At 33.8% G+C, this 21,755-nt stretch overlaps 4 protein-coding genes across 4 annotated transcripts; 2 read left to right on the top strand and 2 right to left on the bottom strand.

Annotated features, from left to right (window-relative positions):
• Positions 1 to 1,606: 1,606 nt before the first annotated feature.
• On the top strand, positions 1,607 to 4,784 carry LOC103857097 (polypyrimidine tract-binding protein homolog 2). The gene is made up of 11 exons (XM_009134249.3): positions 1,607 to 1,833; positions 1,940 to 2,132; positions 2,212 to 2,421; positions 3,088 to 3,150; positions 3,238 to 3,311; positions 3,406 to 3,501; positions 3,599 to 3,656; positions 3,758 to 3,862; positions 3,935 to 4,016; positions 4,124 to 4,236; positions 4,323 to 4,784. Exons 2-11 carry the CDS (start codon positions 1,947 to 1,949, stop codon positions 4,602 to 4,604), a joined length of 1,269 nt encoding a protein of 422 aa, XP_009132497.1. The 5' UTR covers positions 1,607 to 1,833; positions 1,940 to 1,946; the 3' UTR covers positions 4,605 to 4,784.
• Positions 4,785 to 7,280: 2,496 nt separating this feature from the next.
• Positions 7,281 to 9,490, bottom strand: LOC103857100 (abscisic acid receptor PYL8). Its single transcript, XM_009134250.3, has 3 exons — positions 9,111 to 9,490; positions 8,019 to 8,234; positions 7,281 to 7,913 (listed from the first exon to the last, which is right to left on the bottom strand). The coding sequence occupies exons 1-3, from the start codon at positions 9,234 to 9,236 to the stop codon at positions 7,701 to 7,703; spliced, it is 555 nt and encodes a 184-aa protein (XP_009132498.1). The 5' UTR covers positions 9,237 to 9,490; the 3' UTR covers positions 7,281 to 7,700.
• A 4,475-nt stretch (positions 9,491 to 13,965) lies between these two features.
• On the top strand, positions 13,966 to 18,181 carry LOC103857101 (putative cysteine-rich repeat secretory protein 17). The gene is made up of 2 exons (XM_009134251.3): positions 13,966 to 15,980; positions 16,239 to 18,181. Exons 1-2 carry the CDS (start codon positions 15,663 to 15,665, stop codon positions 16,683 to 16,685), a joined length of 765 nt encoding a protein of 254 aa, XP_009132499.1. The 5' UTR covers positions 13,966 to 15,662; the 3' UTR covers positions 16,686 to 18,181.
• On the bottom strand, positions 18,015 to 21,451 carry LOC103857102 (probable protein phosphatase 2C 76). The gene is made up of 9 exons (XM_009134252.3): positions 21,268 to 21,451; positions 20,806 to 21,062; positions 20,542 to 20,669; positions 19,992 to 20,090; positions 19,733 to 19,891; positions 19,423 to 19,509; positions 18,921 to 19,012; positions 18,714 to 18,788; positions 18,015 to 18,625 (listed from the first exon to the last, which is right to left on the bottom strand). The coding sequence occupies exons 2-9, from the start codon at positions 21,039 to 21,041 to the stop codon at positions 18,281 to 18,283; spliced, it is 1,221 nt and encodes a 406-aa protein (XP_009132500.1). The 5' UTR covers positions 21,042 to 21,062; positions 21,268 to 21,451; the 3' UTR covers positions 18,015 to 18,280.
• Between the last annotated feature and the right edge of the window lie 304 nt (positions 21,452 to 21,755).

The raw sequence follows: 21,755 nt of genomic DNA on the forward strand, positions 1-21,755 counted from the left end.
TATTTAAATATTTGTATTTTGTTTCATAATAAATGATGTTCTCATTATTCTAATAAAATTTAACGTCATTTGAAATTAGTGACCAAATAAAAAATAATGTATTTTTATTGGTTATATTATCTTTATTTAATGTACTTTTATGTAACCAAAATAAATTACATAATTTTTTTTTTGTTTTTTAGTCTTTGTGCAAAAACCTTAAACGCCATTTAAAATTATTCATTAGGGTTAATATTCAATTTTATTTTAATACTGAAGTACTATTGTATTACAAATTATAAAATTACTACCACACTGAGTCACATTATGAATTCGTAACTGATAACATGCATTCTGAGACTCAAACCCAAAATTTATTACTGTAAAAAACATTATTTAATCTTTAATTAAATAACTAAACTGAGATGTTTAAATCGTTGTAGAATACTTATTTAATCAGATCTCATCAGTAGTACCAATTTAACTTTATCATTAAATAGCACACAAGAGTATTGTTTCTAAAATATCCTAAATACTAATCCACCTCCTAAATACAAAATCTTAAATTGTAATCACTAAATCCTAAATTAAAATATAATTTTATTGTATAATTTAATATTTTTATATATTTAAACAGTATAATATATATATATATATATATATATATATATATATATATATAGGTAATCGTTTTGTTATAGCTAGGGATAAAGCCGGTCCTAGTTATTATGTGGCTAGAAGCCAATTTAAAAAATGTGGATGAAGTCTCTTGAACCTGCAACCTGTAACACTTACAACATTCAGCTGGGCTACTAAGAACTTTCTGTTCAAATGTGGCCGTTTAGAATGATAGTATTTGGCGGCTGGAAGTACAAGTTTCATTGGCTTCCCTCCAAAACCGATTCTGGTTAGGAATATAGTTGTCATTTTACTCTTTAATGAATATTTTTTTGACAAATTCTTTCTTTTGTTTTATATTTGGGATAAAAAGTTATTTTATTAATATTTTGATATTATTTATCTCCTTTACGTATTTCTGTGTTTTGAAATTTCTTTTTCAAAATTTATTGTTTCTAACAAGAATTTTAAGAGAGTTTATGATTTTGTTAAAATCTATTGTTATCTAACCGACAATTTTAAAAACTCTTTCCAAATCAAGTGTTATTTTACATGAGATATCGTAAAATTATTGAGAATCACTTGTAATCCTCCGTTATTCAGTTAACTATTTGGAAAAACTAGATCAAATCAACTGTAAATAATATTTAGGAATAAAAATTTGTGATAAGGATTTTAGGAAAATATATGAAATAATATCCCTATATATGTTATTTGAACAAATTTGAAGTTTGATCCAACTTCCAAGTATCAGTTGTATTTCAATGTTTGTAATACATTATAATATACATTAACGGCCAGATGTTTTAAGTTCTTTACGCATATACATTATGAGTGATAGGTTGATAGATCCGTAAGTAAAAACCATATTGGCGAGAACTATATACTCAAATTACCTAACACAACTCTGAAATTTATAAGAGTTATCTTCAACAACTCAACAATACACCACCCTGTTTTGTACTAGTGGCAAGTTTTCGGTATCTCCAATATATGGACTTTGCTTATTCGAAAAAAAAAACTAGACGTAAAGGTAATAACAGGCCAGTGAAAGAGCAAGGCCCATCTTTATTATCAACCCATTAACAATGAGTCTCAAACGACAGCGTTTAATGAAACCGCCTCTCCTCCTAATCCCAATCTCTTTGATACAATCCAATCAATCAATCAATCATCTTCTTCCCAAAACGCGAAACCCTAATTTCTCTGCAAGCAAGTTCGAGGCTTTTTCTTCAGGTAACACTCTTTCTCATCCACCCATCACGTAGCTATTTTGTTTTGTATCATCTAAAACGAAATCGTCTCGATATTGAGATCTAACGATTCTCTGATTTTTCTCCAGATCGCCGATGTCTTCCGTATCAAGCCAGCAACAGTTCCGCTACACGCAGACTCCTTCGAAGGTTCTTCACCTGAGGAACTTGCCGTGGGAATGCACTGAGGAAGAGCTGATCGAGCTCGGGAAGCCCTTTGGCACCGTTGTGAATACGAAGTGCAACGTTGGAGCTAATAAGAACCAAGCTTTCATTGAGTTTGTAAGTGAAGATTGAAGAGGGAGACGTTATTATTGAGTTGTTTTTTCATTGAAAGTTTGTTTCTTTCTTTATATTACAGGAGGATTTGAACCAAGCGATACAGATGATTTCGTTCTACGCGTCTTCGTCGGAGCCTGCTCAGGTTCGAGGTAAAACTGTCTACCTACAGTACTCCAACAGGCAGGAGATTGTGAACAACAAAACGGCGGCGGATGTTGTGGGGAATGTGCTTCTTGTGACAGTGGAAGGGGAGGATGCTCGTATGGTCAGCATTGATGTCTTGCATCTGGTAAGTGGATCAAGCAAGCTCCTTTCTTTTTGGTTTTCGTTAGAAGAAGATTGTTGTTGAAGACGTTTTGATAAAGCTAGGTTTTAGGTTTTGGAAACTTTGGTTTTTGACTTGAATGTAAATGGATCGGCAGGGCCATGTCAAGGCAATATCTTCAGTGGCAGCTTAAATGCATTAGGAGAAAGAGCACATGTGTGTTTGTTTCCTTTCTCCTTTCCCTAAAACTGACTCTCTCTCTCTCTCTCTTCCCTACTCTTTTCCCCCTCACACTTCCCTTTTATCAAATACTCTAGGATCTTACATAGGTGTAGATACTTTGATATGATAGGGTGCAAGATCTATCTGCACTTTCTTTTGCGATATAGAACTGTTACAGAGGTTCAACAATCTCTGCTAACCTATTGAGAAATTTCTTTTTTTTTAGTATGATTGTTTGGTATGTTGGAAGGCACATATCATTTGCCTTCCAGATAGTGTATACAGCCTCAGACTTACCACACTGTTGTGATGCTGTGCGAATTTAATGTGTACAAGTGCGAACCAAATTTTTCTTGGAGTGTTTCTGAAGTACAAAATAAATACAAATGCTGCAGTGTGGTCTTTAAAGTCTTACCATTTTGTTTGTTTTTTGGTTGCTGTTGTTCTAATTGCTGGTTTGCAATGCAGGTATTCTCAGCCTTTGGGTTTGTCCACAAGATTACTACTTTCGAGAAGACAGCTGGATATCAGGTATAATACACCTAGCCTTCACTTGTTCTGTATTTTGTTTTTTCGAGTTATGGTACTAATATTGTTTATTGTCTTAATTTCTCTTAGGCACTTGTTCAATTTTCTGACGCAGAAACTGCAACCTCTGCAAGAACTTCCCTCGATGGCAGAAGCATCCCTAGGTGACACTTGTACTAATTTTTAGACACTGTTTAGTCTGCTATTTGTTATATGAGAGGCTTACTTATTACTTACATCTATGTTCTCGGACATCAGTTATCTACTCCCTGAGGAAGTCAGCCAATGCTCTCTTAAAATCACGTACTCAGCTCATACAGATTTGACTGTCAAATTCCAGAGCCATCGGAGCAGGTATGTGTGTGTGTTGAAACGTGTTTTGGTTTTACTTGGTGACTGCCATTGATTCTATGATCATAATAAATTAATTCTTTCCTCTCTAATTTTGCAGGGACTATACTAATCCTTACCTTCCTGTTGCTCCATCAGCCATTGATAGTACTGGTCAGGTAAGCCATTTGGGAACAGTCTATGATTGAAAATCCGCTTTCTATTTACCTGAACTTCTTACTGGTGCTAACATGAGAGATCAATGTGTTATTCGTACTAGGTGATTGTGGGTGTAGACGGGAGGAAGATGGAGCCTGAAAGTAATGTTCTTCTTGCATCCATCGAGAACATGCAGTATGCAGTAACCTTGGATGTTTTACACACGGTAATACTCGCTTGACCATGACTCATTGAATCTTTCCTTCTGAAAATATTAACTTTCTATATGAACGAGTAGGTTTTTGTAGCATTTGGAGCTGTTCAAAAGATTGCAATGTTTGACAAGAATGGTGGGGTACAGGCATTGATTCAATACCCAGGTGAAAAAACATCTTACTATATAAAAAATGCTTTGTTTTCCATTGTCATTATGATCTGTAAGCGCAAATTCTCAAATGATATTGGCGTTTTTTTAAAAAATAATCAGATGTGCAAACGGCTGTGGTGGCGAAGGGAGCATTGGAAGGACACTGTATTTATGAGGGTGGGTTTTGTAAGCTACACATCACTTACTCACGCCACACCGACCTGAGCATAAAGGTAAGTATAGTTTAGTTAGTTAGCAATATTGCCCCTCTATATAAAGTTCCAACTGTGAATGTTTTGGGTTATTTTGGATTTTTCAGGTGAACAATGATAGAAGCAGAGACTACACAATGCCTGACGCGGCTGTTGCGATGGCTCCACAGCCCAGCCATAATCCATACCCGGGTAATTCACAGCAATACCATGCAGCAGGTGCGAGCCATTACCAGCAGCAGCATCAGCAGCCACAAGGGGGATGGGGGCAGCAATCAGGAGGGCAAGGCCACGATCCCTACATGGCAGCACCGTCGATGCATCAAGGCCCGGGTGGTCATATGCCGCCACACCACTATGGTGGTGGTCCTTCTGGTCCAATGCATTAGAAAGAAGAAAACGTTTTAAAAGTCGAAGACTGAAGTTGTTTTAATCCCTCTCTCTTACACATTCCTATGTTTTGTTTTTGTTTTTGTTGTTGTTGAGTTTATGGAACACACATTACTCGTGTCCGAATGATCATTATCATATTAACCATTTGGTTTTATCCATCATTTTGTCCTCAGAAATGTGATAGTTGCACTTAACCTTTGTCTCTCACTCACTATATTTATCAACTGTGCTTAACATTGAGGATCTGGATAAAGGTTATATTTACTAAGCTCTCTGAGAACGTAAAACGAAGGGATATTTAAAAACCCTAAAACCCAAAGTAACTGACCAACTCCAATGTCTTGTTCCACTCTTCAAGAAGAAGTTTCTGGTAGTGGTGTTGCTTATTGGGTTATGGCGGCTGTAAGGAGAGGTATTGAGAAGGTCATGGAATGTGAAGCTCTGTCATCGATCATCACGTTAGTTGTTCACAAAAAATGTTGCATTTGAACGGAATAAATTTCGAAGAGCGGCTTCATTGTTACCTTATCCTGATAAATTTGCTTGCTGCAGAATGTCAAAACATTTAAGGATGTAAAGGGTTGTGATGGTGCAAAACAAGAGCTTGAAGAAGTGGTAGAATATCTAAAAAGACCCATTAATGTTTACCCGTCTTGGAGGAAAGTTGCCAAGGGTATAATCTCTTTATATTTGGTAATTATATCTTCTCGCTTGCATGTTACTTGGTTCTGTCCTATCTACATTTTGACTTGATACATTTCCTAAAATGTTTGCTTAAGGTTAAAGTAAGTTAACATTTTGACTTGATACATTTCCTAAAATGTTTGCTTCCAGGGAATTCTTCTAACAGGGGCACCTGGTACTGGAAAGACATTGCTGGCTAAACTAAGTTTTCATATAGCATTATATATTGTCATCTCTTGTTGAATGGGATAGACATCAAATAGTTAATATCATTTGTGTGCGCGCTTTTCAGTCGCACTCCATTTAATCATAAAACTCTTATTAAGCTACCAATACTCTGACTTGCTGCAGTTAACTGACCCAGTTTAAATATTTTAGGCGATTGATCCACAAAGCAACTATAATGCCACGTATATCTGCGTTGGGAATGGGTACGCAGTTACCTTCAACCGATGAAACATTAGTGAGCAAGAAGCAGGCATTAGCTAGTGTTGCTGTATGTATGCGAGGAAGAGTCGCTGAAAAGCTCATCTTGGCCTGGACCATATCACATAACTTGCTCAATATAATGGTAAGTCTCATGCTATAACCTTCATATGACACGAACCATATCACCTCCGGCCTGAGATTTTAGGGGCACTTAGTTAAAATTTTAATAATTTTTTTTTCTTTACGAATTTTGGGGGCTTTTTTTTTCATAAATTTGGGGATCTATGTCTATGTAATTTTTGCCCAGGACCGGTCCTGCCTCTAGTTGTTGTAATAGTAATGGTTTTGGTTTGATGAAGAAAGTATCAAGTTGTGGGATGAGTAAGGCAATAGGTTAATATAAAAGAAAGACCAAGTTCGGAAATGCAATCAAACATCGATGCAGAGGTAGGGGACTCTCTCTCTATTCATTTTCTTCTAGTTTGTGCTTGTTCAAATCCCACTTTGCTCTCCCAAGTTTCTGATCATTCATCTGGTGGTGTTGTCACTTGTGGTTAGGTTGTGAAACTTCTTCGAGAGGCATAAGAGCGAGTGAAATCTCTGTTGAAACGGGTTTGTTTGTGCAAAGTTTTCCGCTAGTCACATTCTTTTACTCTTATCGGAACTGTATTAATAAAGTCTGTTCTTATTTGTGTGTTTCGTCCAGCATGAGAAGCAGCTACACACGTTAGCAAACGCACTTCTAGAGTATGAAACGCTAACCGCAGAGGACATAAATCGTATTCTCCCTCCAAGCCAAGAAGCAGAGAAGTTACTGGAGCAACAAGAAGTAGACTTGGTATTGGCCTTAGTCACACTATTCAAAAACACACCCTTTCTTTTGGGCGAAAAGGGGTGGTTCAAAGCTTTTGTACATAGTACGCTAAATACAAAACAAACAAACAAAACATGTGCAAAGTACAAAAACAAAAACAAAAATAGCAGGTAAAGTTATTGATCTTATGTTATAAATTAATTGAGTTTTGAAAAAATTCATTAGCTCATTAGGTTCACTTAGACCTGGAACATTTTTCTCCATCTTATGAAACAAATGTATAAGATCATTGAAAGGAATGAAATTGTATTGTAGTTTTTATCCTCTCTTGTGATTTTTTGAAGACAAAAATCTTATTGCAAGTCCTCTAGATGTTTTCAAGAAACTTATACACATCTTTTAGTAATGGAAACATTGTTTAATGGAGCTATTATACCTGTCCATGTGAGCTATTTGAATATTTAAGGTTCATCATTCCAAACGGACAAACGTATAATAAACTCATCTACAAAAATCCTCCTATACTATAACGCAAAAAAAAAAAAACACAAAACCAATTTTAAAAAATACTAAACAAAGAAGTACCTTTTACAGGTAATGGAGCTAATGTATGTTTCCACAATCACAAGTCAAGACAAAATCTAAAAACTATCGATCTTTTTCCTTAGTGGAGATTTTCACATCCCATAGATGCTATTGGTTCAATAAAGTTAGTAATCATAAAACAAAAAAAAAGGTAGAAAAATAAAATTAAGAAGGAACTGTGGCCATTATGGGTGCAAGCAACTTTTAAGTGTTACAAAAAAAGGGAAGAAGAGTGGAACCCCCCTGACCCCATGATCACATCTTTTAACATGTCTCTCTGCAAATTGTAAAGATTCCTGCAAGTGGTGGCAAAAGCCAAATCTCCAAAATCATATTTTGGATCTTCAGAGAAGAAAGAAACCAAAAATATTCATCAAATTGACAAACAAAAAAAAGTGTTAAATAAAGAAACTTATTATTATGTAAACGGTAAAATGGCGATTATTATTTGCCTTGTCCATCCTCAAAGAGACACTCTCTTTTTCCCTTTGAAAGCTTCATCCACGGCACCGAATCTTTCTCTCTTGACTCCACATTTCATTAAGTTTCTTCAATATCTCTCTCTTCTCTTACACTCTGTTCATGTGGAAGCTGTTGTGTCTTGAACCGCAAGGCGTTGGGAGATATCAGCTAAAGATTTAAGATTGCATTTGATCAAAGCCTCCACAAAGTAACAAGTCTCTTCGTTTGTGTTCCCTTCTGGTACATCCACCACAAAGGACTCGATCACAAGCGTCCCTATTCTTCCTCCTTCAATGGTCTCAGGGTGAAGAGAGATAACTGATGAATAGTTCTAATCACATTTAATAAACAGAGTAACATCAATTAGAAAAATGGGGTTTTAATACAAATGAAACATTGATTAAAAAAAGAAAGAAATAAAGGTTGGTGCGTTTACCTTGAGTCTGTGATCTCCACCAACGATCCTCATGCTGAGAATATGCTCGTTCTCATCAAGCAACTCCAGTCTCTCAGTGCTTCTAGTAGCTGGTAAACCTGACTTCACATCAACTTCTCTTACAGTACCAATCTCCATGTTCCCTTTCACCACACATCTACTGATAAATGGCTTGTACTTCTGTGGCTGATCGAATCTTCTCACAAGTGACCATACCTAATATAACCAAACAGATAATCAAAACCTAATGCATACAAAAGATTTTCCTTTTTTATAATAAAATCTAAAAATTTCTAATCATCTCTTTCCCTCTACTTCAGTTACATTTACCACAAGAGATTTAGAAAACCTTCACCATAACCAGTTTGTAGATCATCTAATCAAATATATTCGCCCCAATCAAGCATTAAATGAGGAATATAATGCAAAAAGACAGATGATAAATGCAATAAGTTAAATGACACAAAGATTTAATGTTATTTAGCAATTTAGTTAAGAAAGATCTTGTTATTGGAGAAGATTTCAAATTTTAGAATACTATTGGAGTTATAAGACACAAAAATATACTCTCTCTGTTTTGTTTTAGAATTTTCAGATATCTTAATAAAAACATATTAAACCTTATTTATAAATACATAGGTTTTTGTGTTATATGTTTGCTATAATTCTAACACATTAAGAATTCAAGAAATGTAATTAATGTTTTTAAAATTTACAATCGATCATTATTGATAAAAAATGCATTGAAAAATACAAAAAGTATAAAGTTTCGAACCAAAAAAAAAATTCAAAAACATACATCTTTACGAGGAGGAGGAAATATATATAAGAAATCAACAAGATCCCAGCTAACAAATGAAACCGGATCCGACCATATACAAGACATGTCAATAAGAACTTCTATAACCAAACTTCATCAAAAAAAAAAAAAGAAGAACTTCTATAACTAAACAATCAGTAGAACTAGATGAGAGATTCACATATCTATATGGGATTTGACAAAAAAATATGCATTAACGACCTAAACATAGAGAGAGAAAAAACAGAGTGCATGTAGAAGCAAGAGAGAAGAAGAAGAAGAAGAAGGTTTACTATATGAACAGGAGCTTGGATGTGTTTAACCAGCGTAGATCTGCACTGATTCTCCAGAAGCGCATGCTTATGATGCCTCCTTATATACTCTCTCTCCTGATTCATCTCCGTCCCGTTGGCTTCCATCTTCCTCCGTCTAAGTCACGTTTTCGAGTGGACAAGCACACAAACACACAAAAATGGTAAGATCGACCTTCTGAAGTAATCACTGCTTTGATTTAACTCGTTGGAGATCTGATCTTCGAGTATAGATCCTCCTGTAAAAGCGTGAACGTGAAGAAGGATAGATTTGAGTCGCCGTCTCTCTCTTTCTTTAGAGGAAGAGAGAAGACTCCTTCCCAACAAACTTTTCTCTCTCTCTTTCTTGATATTTTTTAAATCTTAACTAATTAAATAGTCTGAGATATTTAAACAGTAAAATAAAAAAGTAAAATTGATTGATTGGATAGACGAAGGTCTTTCCACTACTCTAATTGGACAGTTTTTTATCCCCCTGGGTTCAGAATTTTACAGAAATGCCATTCCTGTCGATTTCTCGATGGTTTCGTTTATTGACGATTTTACCCCTTAAATGTGTTAATTATTAAGTTTCTGATTGGTAAAACAACACGATTCCTATAGTTGTTTTAGCCTATGAGCGCTGAGTCAATTACTGAAAACTTTGTTCTTTTTTCTTCGTCTCATTTCGATAAACAAAAAAAGTAGAATACGTAACTATTTGATAAAAAAACCGTAGAATACGTAACTGTTTAAGAACTTCAAGTGGTTTTTTACCAAAAAAAACTTCAAGTGGTTTGTAAATTAGAATAGTTTATTGTAAATGATAGAACATACTCCCTCCGTTCCTAAATGATCCATGTTTTAGAAAAATATTTTGTTTCTAAAAGATCTATATTTTACATTTTCAATGTATGTAATAATGGCAAATTGTAAACTTCAAAAACATTAATTGTGTTTACTGAATTTTGATTGGTTAAAAATCATAGGAAATAGTTAAACACAGAAAATTATATATTTCTTATCAAAATTTTAAGTGTTTTTTTAATAAGTGTGAAAATTCTAAAACATAGATTATTTAGAAACAGAGGGAGTAGTAAGTAATAGTATCATTTTAGGTTTGCTTTACGTCTTTAACTTTCCCTGACTCGAAGAGCCAATCTCGAGAGAGCGAATAGTCCCACGTGCTTACTCCAACACTCTTTAAGCCACAAAAGGTGTTTATAACACAAAAAGGTTGGGCTCTTATTATAAGTCATATCTAGAAGAAAAACAAGAATATTCATTGCTAACTTTGTAACGTGCCAAAAGCATTCTCTCGATAATACTACTCTACTACCTTAAAGTACACAAGCTAGAGCATCTCCATCCTGAAATAATTAAATTAATGAAACATTTGGAAATAGTTTTTAGAAATTATAATAACACAATGACTCGACTTATTTAAACACTAAAAATTAGTTAAATAACTAGTATATTTTATTAAAATGTTAATTTTGTTTTGTTTACAGTCTCATTTAAGATATTGTAGGAATTGATTACTTTTAGATTTTTGTAATTACTTTTTAGTATTGCCTCGGAATGTTAAGTAACTTTCTCTGAACATAATTAACTGACTATCCCATTTTATCAAATCAATTTTTTATTAAATCAAATCAAATTTTCAATGATAATAAAATTGTTTCGAAAAATAACTATATCCGACTATGTCTAATTTACATGAGAAACTAATATATATCATGCTCTAGCCCTTTTTAACTAGAAAGTCAACAGGGGGCATTGTGAATTCTAAGAATTATGCCAAACAAAATTCATGCAAAAGACAAAAAAAACTAGCTTTGAAACGAAAGCCGGCCAATTTTGACATCCCATTTAAGATATTGTAGGGATGGGTTGCTCTTAGATATTTGTTAGGCTAATATCTGTCAGTGCTTTTTTAATACTGCCTCGTGATGTCAAATAATTATCTCTGAAAAGAGTTATAAGCAACCATATTGCAAAATGTTTCTTCCTCTTTTTCAATTTCAATTGACGCCGACTCCAGCTGCCATGCCAACAAGCAGCAACACTCCACACTATCTTCCTCGTCGATATAAATTCAGCCCTTCTAATGATTAACATGCCATGGTAACTATCCAGTGTTATTAGCAGTCATCCGGCGATCATTCGATCAACAGTTACTTGATGATATTGCTTTCATTTGGCCGTTCTCTCTAAAAGATCTTGGCGCATTATCCAATCATCAGTCTTGATTAATTTATATTATTTGGCATCATGTATATTTATCTACCTAATAGATTTTTTTTCATAACTATGAAAACATGTGATATTGACAAGAAAAGACAATGGCTTTGATTGATAACATGTATTAGAGTTGATTTAGTTTGAGTAATGCTGAAAAATCAAAAATGTCACCAATCATGAATTAGTTTTGAGTTTTTGATGTTAGGTTTGAGTTATAATGTATTATTGTTGAGTTACTAGTTTGAGTTATATCCTTTGTAAAAATGATAAATCAAATCTTAAATCAACATCAACAAAATTTTCATGTATTAAGACTTGAGTTAAATATTTTTTTTGGTTTTCTATTAACTACCCCACGTCCCTTTTTTATTTTTTTTAACAAATTAAAAAATTATAATACATGATCACATAGTGTACATTTACTTGTTACTAATTAATACAATATTTTAATAAATTACCTACTTGTTAGCCAAAGACTTTCTAATTATTTTTCACTTTAGTTAGTTTCTTACAAAACAAAAAACTCTAGTTAGTTAATCCAAATTGTTTTTATATTTTTAATTTTGTTTGATGATTAAAATGTTATATCCTATGATTTTATTTGTTAATTTTAATTATTAATTTATTTTTAATATATGTTCTTAATTTTCAAATTATTATTTAGTTTTATAATTATTTAATTAAATATATAATAAATGTTATTATTTATGATATTTAGATTTTTTAAAAGAAATTATACATACTGCAATTTATACATCAAAAATGTTACCAGTCAATTATTTCAAAATATATTAACTCAAATTTATACAGTAGACCTACTGCATAAATCTACAGTTTCTACCACATAATTTTTACTGCAAATTACATCGAACTATATATTTTTGGTAACTCAAAGGTAATACTACATGTCATCAATCGGAGCCAATGTTTTGATGTAATATAAACTGGCTGTCATTTCAGAAATAAACGACAGAGTTGGGGGTCCAGACTCCATAGTTTGGATAAAACAGTTTAAATTAACGTTTCTTGAGATTGCGTATCTTTCATTCACCTTTTATTTTTCTTTATATAAATTTGAAGTCATCAATCGTTGAACCAATACTTAAGTTTATAGAAACTCGTTGCGAGAAGTGTCGAAATGAGCTAACTCCCTCAAATCAACTCAGCTTATAATGAGTTTGGATTTTTTACGAGCTATCTCAGTTTATTTATTATATGAACTTCAATATGTAAACTTGAACTCAAATTATCTAAATCATAAGTTAAATAAGTTAACTCGCAATCTACTATAAAATTGTTAATAATAAAATATTCTTTGATCAAATATAATACAATATTTATAAAAAAATATTAAATAAATTCTATAATATAATTCAAAGTTTTATTATTAAAAAAAAAACAAAACATCAACAATAAATACTAAAAAAATGTAAAACTACAAGTAATATAGAAATTATCTCTTAGGAATAGTTTTTTACATTTTAATTTTAAGATATATATGAATGATGAGTGATATAAATATTTTTTTTTACATTTTCTATATATATCTAAATTTTTTTATATATTTTAATTTTAGAATAGAAATATGATTAATATAGAAATTATCTTTTTTTACATAAGAAAAATAGAGGTTATCTAAAATATTTAATTTTAACTATAAATGACCTAGCTCATGAGTTGGCTCATGATACTATTAAAAATCATTATATAACTCAATGATCTAATCTAAACTTGCTCATTAAATTCATTTATTAAATGAACCTAAAAATAGAATTTGTGTTCATGAATAATCGAAGTGAAGTTCATGAGGTATAACTTGACATCCATACTTTTACATAACTGAATTTAACAAACTCAGAATGAGCCGAAAATGGGAAACTAGGGCGGGCATATAAATGAAACTAACAGTTTCATCAAAGAAAAAACTACGTTGGTTTGAAATCATATATTTTAACAATTTTTTTTTTGAATTTTGATATCGCCTAAATTACAATACTGGACCCATGATAATAAATATATAGTGGCTAATAGTATGTTTGCATATATTCCATAATCCATGGTGCCGCGCCTTAAACATAAACGAATAGACTACCAAATACATTTTCTATAAACATGAAAGCAAGTTACAAGAAAAAATAACTATAAACAAAATATATAATAAAAACATTAAAAATAGTGTTTGCTGTTATGGAAATAAAATTGGGCAATTGTCAATAATAGCACCTTTTAAAGTTTATGTCTCAAAAATAGCATTAGAAAGAGAAAGTCACAAAAATGACATTCATTAAAGGGTAAAATATCCATAATACCCTTGGTTTAAAATTAAATAAGCAAACAAAAATAAATAAAAATAAATAAAATGAAAAAATGAATTTTTTTTTATAGTTTCAGATTATATGTTTTCAGATTCGAAATTTTTATAATTTTTTTTTCAATTTTTTTTTATTTTTTTTTCAAATTTACTTTTTATAGTTTAAAAATAATTTTTGAAACTGTTTTTAAAATTTTTTATTTTTTATTTTAAAATTTATTTTTTATAAAATTTTAAACCCTAATTCCAAAACTCCACCCCTCAACTCTAAACCATAAGGTTTGGATTAATTAACCCAAGGGGTATAAGTGTATATTACCTCTTTAATAAAACCTATTTTTGTGACTTTTAGCCTTGAGTGCTACTTTGGGAACAAAAACTTGGTTTGGTGCTATTCTAGTCTTTTTCTCAATAAAATTGGACTTATTTAAATTTCTTTAATCTTTTCAACCAAATCACTTATTCGACTGCTACCACTCGAGAGCCTTAATATCTTATACTAACGACAAGAAGAAGTAAGTATCGCATAAATAGTAAGTCCATTGATTTGATGTAAAAGGACACCTTTGTAGAGTGGGAATGTTTAGATTCACATCATGCGTTAAATGTAGTATAAATACTTAAATAGTATGAAAACGACTTATTATACATTATCCAAATAAACGTAATTGAAAAGAAAAAGAGTGGACCCAAAACAAAGTTGTGGAGGAGATGAATAAATAAATAAAAGATTATAAAGAGAGAAGCGACGAGGATCATGTGTTGCAACTTGCATCTATCTTTATTTTGACCATTTAGCATTTTAGCTAACTAAACGTGAACACTATCCCTTATGAATCAAAATCGTATGCAAAGTTCTCATCTCTGTTCTTTTTTCACATAATGTAATCCCATCATACAGCGCATGAGTATAAACTTCATTAACTCCAGCTACGATAACAAACCACACATGAAGCATTATCTCATACCATGACCACCACCAGTTTTTTTGGTCGTCACCACAACAATGTAATCTTTCCAACAACTAACGCAGAGAGGAACGCGGCAAGCAGTGCCGTGCGACAGTGTTGAAAAAAGAAACCTTGGCTTATGGCAGCAAAAGGTAAATAAAGATCAAAGGCATCATATATTGACTATTACCATTCATAACATAACCATTAGAATTTGAGTTTATACAACGAAAGCACTATAATAAATTAGACTAAACATGAGCCTATAATTAACGAATACATGGGTTTCCTAAGTAACAAACAATGTAAACAAATGCTATAGAACTAAAATAGTTAGATATTAGTGATTATAGTTCTGAATTTATTTTTGAAATATTAAAAAGCTAAAGTTGGTCAAATTTTATCTTTGTTTGATTACGGCATAAAATACTGAGTAATTCAATTATTTTACCTTAGAATTAATTAGAAAATTTAATGATGAATACTTGATTAATATTTTTAATAAATATAAAAAGTCTTGTTGTATAATTACAATTTTGTTTAATTTTGTTTATTAGTTTAATTATTTATATGTTCTTCTCTATTAAAATATCTATTTTATTTTTATTGTTGAGATTTTTATGATTTGTTTATGGTAACCTAAAATGCTCGCAGGGCTATATATATATACCTGTGTCTTGGAATCTTATCTTAAATTACCTAAAAAGCAAGAATCTGGTAATAATAAATTAACAAATGACACCCTCCATTTCAGATTGGCATACGAATCGTGTGAACTAAAGTCACACCTCTGAACTTTTTACATTTTCGTCGGCCTTTTTGTCGCCGCAAATAAGTCTCTAACCTTCAACTTTTCTCAAAGTGTAAACATTGTTTTCTAAAAACTGACCTTTTCAAACAAACTTGTATTGGGTAACCAAAAACGATAAAGAAATATATATAAGCATCATATATCTCGTCAGTATCCAAACCCCACGGTGTCTCTTACAACATCAATCCCAACGAATCATCTACTATAAAAACCTACTTTGAGAAAAACCATCCAAAACAATGTACTCATTATCTTCTGTAATAAAACGCCTCATTTTGATCCACGTCTTAGCCATACAACCACTTCTGATAAACAGCGACTTGTCCTTAAACACGACCAATGCCTATCTCAACCACAAATGCTTGGTTAATCAAGGAAAATACAAGCCGGGAAGTAAGTACGAGGACCGTTTAAAAAGAACCCTCAAAATGTTCTATTCAGGCAGTTACAGAGGTTATGACGGGATCGGCGATTCTACTTTTTCCGCTATCATCCAGTGCCGTGGCGACTCCTACGGGCCCAAGTGCCACGACTGCTTTGCCACCGCACTCTCTGCGGTAATATCACATATTCATTATCTTTTTAAATTTTTTTAAAAAGAAATCTGCGCACAGCTTTTGATTACATTTTAGCATAAGACAACAACAAACTACTTTTATCCGGCCCGGACTATATATTGTCTCCCTGATAATTAGTTAACTTCAACTCAACTACTCCTGGTCAACCAAAAAAAAGAAACCATGTATTATATGTTAATTAGTCTTGTGCAATCTCGTTGTTGATTGTGGTGTGGATATTTAAAATGTATATTGCAGCTTAGTAGGCGATGTCCTTGGTACAAGGGGAGGATAATATGGTATGATCAATGTCTTCTCGCGATTTCATCCTTCAATTCTATTGGAAAGATCGATTACGACAATAACTTTTGTATGTCCAACGCGAAGAAGGTGGAAGGAAATGTAATCTCGTTTATGATTGCTTGGAATACTCTAATTGACGATCTGACGAAGTCTGCCACCAGTGGAGATAATTACACACTGTACTCTGTGGGAGAAAAGCGGTACAAGGGTGATATGCTGTATGGAATGGTACAGTGTACGAAAGGCTTATCGCCAAAAGCTTGTCAGGAGTGTGTGTCGTTTATTAGCTTGCATTTTCAAGATTGCTTGAATGATAGACGAGGAGGGAGAGCTGTTGGTAGTAGCTGTAGTTTTAGGTTGGAGTTTTATCCGTTTATTGCCGAGCCCGTCCGGAATATTTAATGAGCTAAATAAATATTTAACTTTTTGCTTTCTTTTTTTTTCAATCAAAAGTTTATGTTACATCAAGTGCTACTCTTTTGAATGAATTTTAAAAAAATAAAACAACAAAATAGTGACAATAAAACATCAAGTGCTACTCTTCTCTCCTGTTTCTTTAACAGTAACATTCTATTTCTTATGATTTTATCAATTATATATATATATATATATATATATTTTTTTTTATCAATTATATTTAGTCAAAATTTTAAATGTCTTTTAGATTCTTTCTCATATTAGATTGAGATATATGATGATCCTGGATCGGAGTCAACAAGGCATTTAATAATACATCCATACAAAAACAATCACATGACAATTCACATCATCATGGTGTTTTTGTGAGTTGTGACAAGAAAGCAATATAACGACGAATCACTTAAGCGCAACTTCTCTAGACAGTTAGGAATGATCAATATGTTAATAGTATAGAAATATACCTGTGTTTTGGAATATTAATCTTATGTTACCTTTTTTTGACATGAATCCTATGTTACCTAAAAAACAAGAATCTGGTAGTAATAAATTAAGAAATGAATTCCTTCATTTCAGGTTGGCAACGTGCGAATCGTGTGAACTTTTGTCAGCCCTCTTGTCGCCGCAAACTAGTCTCAACCTTCAACTCTTCTCTCCCCTCCTTACATAGTGTAAACGACCAAATTCGTATTGGGTAACCTAAACCAATAAACAATATACTGTATATAAAAAAAGTATATGTCAGTTCAGTCCAAATCCCTCTGATTCTCGTACATAAACATTAGTCCCAACTAATCATCTCGAAAAAAAACCTCTTTGAAAAAAATCATCCAAAACAATGTACTCTTTCATCGTCTGTATTAAAACGCCTCCTTTTAATCCGTGTCTTAGCCATACAACTTCTCCTTATAAGAAGTGAATTGTCTTTAAACACGACCAATGCGTATCTCAACCACAAATGCTTGGTTAGTCAAGGAAAACACAAGCCGGGAAGTAAGTACGAGGAACTTTTAAATACTACCATCGGAATCTTCTATGTGGACAGTAGAGATAATAAAGGTTTCACCCTGTTCGGCGGTTCTACTTTAACCGCTCTACTCCAGTGCCGCGGCGACTCCTAAAAACCCAAAGTGCCACGACTGCTTTGCTACTGCCCTAGCTGCGGTCAACAGCATTGTACTCTGTGGGGGAGACGCAGTTCAAGGGTGATACACAGTATCGGCAAGGCAGAGGAATGAGAAAGCAACTACAAAACATTGTTTATTGGATAATAAGATATAAATAAGTGGGAGAAACAGAACAAACGGTGTGTTCTTTTTTTGGTGTGAGAAAGCACAACCAAACAGAATAGAGCAAAATGAATAGACAAAAATCTGAGGACAGGTCAAAGCGTAGCCGTCCTTAAGGCAGACAGGCATGTGCAATATGCAACACAAAACCAAAATAATTAAAATTCTCACACGTTACAGGTAGCCAACAAAGCACACAAACTACTAAATCAATTTTAATATTTATCTGTCTCTCTGCACATGCCTCAGTTTCGACCCCAACAGCATCTTTTTTTCTCCCCTGGCTGACCATTACTCACCAGCTTTCTCACCCTTGGTCTCTGGTTCGGTTTCCTGTTTTGGTTCCGGTATAGCCTCAGGAACCGGTTCCGCTTCAGCTTTGGGGATTGATTCGGTTTCCATTTCATCACTGGGGTTTGATGATTCAGTTTGGATTTCATCTTCAGGGTTCCTTTCAGGTTCAGGTTCAGGTTCTGCTTCAGCCTCGGGGTTTGGTTGGGATTCGGTCTTATCATGACGGAATTTAACAACAATGCAAGTGATGTTGTCTGCGCTGCCACGAGCGAAGGCAGTGTCGGTTAACTTGCGGGCAGCTGTCACAGGCTCCTCCTCACTCTGAGTAAGGGATACCGCATCCTGAATCCAAAGCGAAGAATATAACACATTCAAAACTCGTCAACAATCCAACAACAGGTACAGGGAGGAGTTTATATGTGAGTCATACCTCATTTGGTACCACATCCCATAAACCGTCGCTTGCGAGAACAAGAAACTCGGCCTCGTGATCAATCTTTAGATCCTGAATAAATAAACATAGACAAATGTGTTCACAAAAACTCCACACTCAAGGATTACACATGGGTTGATAGTACGGAGACTAGGAGAAAACACCCTCGGGTGATAGCATTATGCTGGAGTTAGAAGCGGTTACTTGAATCTCGGGTTCAGCAATAACGAATTGCTTCAGCATTCTGTTTCCAAAGGCCCTGGACATTGCCAATACTCCACCTACCCTCCATGTTCCTGACAAGGCATATCCAGATGATATTACTTTAATACTCAGGCTGACAAAGAGAACTAGGGGAAGATACTAAAAGGGCAGGCCTCAAGACTACTAGTTCAGTCCCTGACAGTGATTGTTTAAAGCGTGAATAACCGGAGATATAGAATGCCTCCATAAGAAAATGGTTTGTGGGTCAGTGTTCCCTCCAACTTAATAATAGTATTAGACCTAAAAGCAGAGGGCAAAAACCAGCAACGACATTGTATTACTGAAATTCGTGAAGGAATTATCACAGCATTTTGAGTAGCTAGTGATCTAACTGTAACTCAGAAGGGAAGACTCTACAATTTAGCTATGTCATGTTCAGAAGCAAGCAACCAATTTGGGGGCACAAGAGAGAGGGATGATTTTTTTTATAATATTAGATTACCTGCCCACATGATAACACCACCAGCGCTTTCAATTCGCTTTCTTTCATCACTTCTATTTGGCTTATGGTCATCAGATAGTGCGATCGCTGTAAAACATAAAACACTAAGTTTGAGAAAGTGTTCTTGTGAAAAGAAAACATCAAAGGCTTCTGACAAATCATAAGAATTTATTCATTATTTATTCAAGGCTAATGTTCTCTTAGGAATTGAATGATTCCATTTCACGAACTCATTTTTTTTTTATAGAAGCTCTCAAATTATCTTTAAAACGATATGTCACATTATTTTAGATCACAGCGAACCACTGACCTTTCCCAGCTTTAGAAACAATTGTTCGTGAGTCTCCAACATTTGCAACATATAAATGGTTCCCCACCAAGACAGCAGCAGATGCTGTGGATCCATCATCTCTGTAAGTATCCTTTTCAGACTCGAGGAATGCTACATCAGTTTGTTTGTATGTCTCACCTGCGAAATTCATCAAGTTAGAGGGTGAACCGATGAGCAGTAGGAGCTCATATTTCTGAGAATTACAACAAAATATTATGTCCAGAGATATGGAACGCACTTAGAGCCAGCTTGGTGTCTGTCAAAAATTGTGGATGCGTCATAAGATTGCTAAAGAGGTGTTTTTTCAGGTACTCAGCAGCACGTGAACCACCATGACCTGTGATGAGTAAGGTTTCAGAAGTTAGAGGAGGGAAACTAAAGATCAAATCAAAGTTACATTACATATATGCTTCTGCATCTCAGTACAAAATATAAGCAGACGGAGAGGTTGACTGTACACTGCCGACATTAAATTCCTAAACAGTCTACAAGAAAACCCAGAAACAGCATAAGGATGTACAAATACAGACTCTATCTAAGGCAGATAGTAGGCATAGTACATACGGTATGGCCAGTTCTATGTAGAACGAACAACCTAAAGTAGCAAATGAAGCTGGACAATGCTTCAGCTCAGCCATTTCTACATTGAGATGGATACACTAGTGATACGACAAGTTGAAAAAAACCAGACTACTTCCAACACAGATCAAATATATTCCACAATTCAACGCTAACACTTATTTTTCGATATACCAGAAGAAAAAGAAAGGTACAATATAGAAACTAACCATCAAATATACCAAACATGCAAACTGTTTGGCCTTCCATCTTAAACGCTTTGACATCATAGAAGTCTTCCATGGTAGACCTTTTCCCTCTGAAACTACAGTACCCACAGCTCAAGCTTCCATCATCACTGTCATCACACATAACCCTTATTAAGTACTACTAAAAAAAAACAAATATAAAGAGAGTAGAAAACATTGGTCCAAAGCCACATTATTGCCTACACAACAGTATGAAGCTTCAACATATAGTGGAAAAATACTAACTTTTTCCAGCCACCACCAATGTACCCGCCGTCATCAACTTTCTCCTTGGGGATATCAAACATCTCAACTTTTTTCTCTCCGGTAGAAGAATCAACCATCATCATCTTTGCTGCAGTAGTTCTAAACCCGAAACCAACACTCAACGTCTTGTTAAAATTGTTAAGCTGATGTCTTCCTTGAGCAAACACCCCGATACGAGTACGACCAGCCTGAACAATGAGACTGCTGCATACCATCAGGCAGGTCCAATGTAGAAGCTTGCACAACGAACAAAAAAAAATATCAGATCTCTAAACGAATTCGATTAGCGAATCATTGAACAGTAGCGATCCAAATCTTAGTTCCTAAACAATCCGATTCAACAAATCTGAGCGAGCGAGACGGATCAAAGTACGAAAACAAAATCAAATCAACGGATCCTAGGATTCTCAGAGGTGTGACAAAGAATCGGAGAAGACGCACCACGGATCGGAATCTGAGAGATGGAATTGCACGAATCAGCTTTTGGGAGCTTCCATGGAATCTGAGAGAATCCAAGAGAGGAGGAGATAGATAGAGAGATAGAGAGAGAGAGCACCGAACAGAAGCGGCAACGTGGCACTAGTACTCATGCATTTTAGATTTTTATTTAGTTAGTTAGTACTCCCTCTGTTATCCATGTTTTAGAAAAATATTTTGTTTCTAAAAGATCTATATTTTACATTTTCAATGTATGTAATAATGGTAAATTGTAAATTTCAAAAACATTAATTGTGTTTACTGAATTTTGATTGGTTAAAAATCATAGGAAATAGCTAAACACAGAAAATCATACATTTATTATCAAAATTTTAAGTGTTTTCTTAATAAGTGTGAAAATTCTAAAACATAGATTATTTAGGAACAGAGGGAGTAGTTTTTTTTAAGGATTCTTTTTTCATTTGATTAACCTCACTTTATATTAATCAACT

Source organism: Brassica rapa, chromosome A03 (genome assembly GCF_000309985.2).
Source record: "Brassica rapa cultivar Chiifu-401-42 chromosome A03, CAAS_Brap_v3.01, whole genome shotgun sequence".
Lineage (NCBI taxonomy): Eukaryota > Viridiplantae > Streptophyta > Magnoliopsida > Brassicales > Brassicaceae > Brassica > Brassica rapa.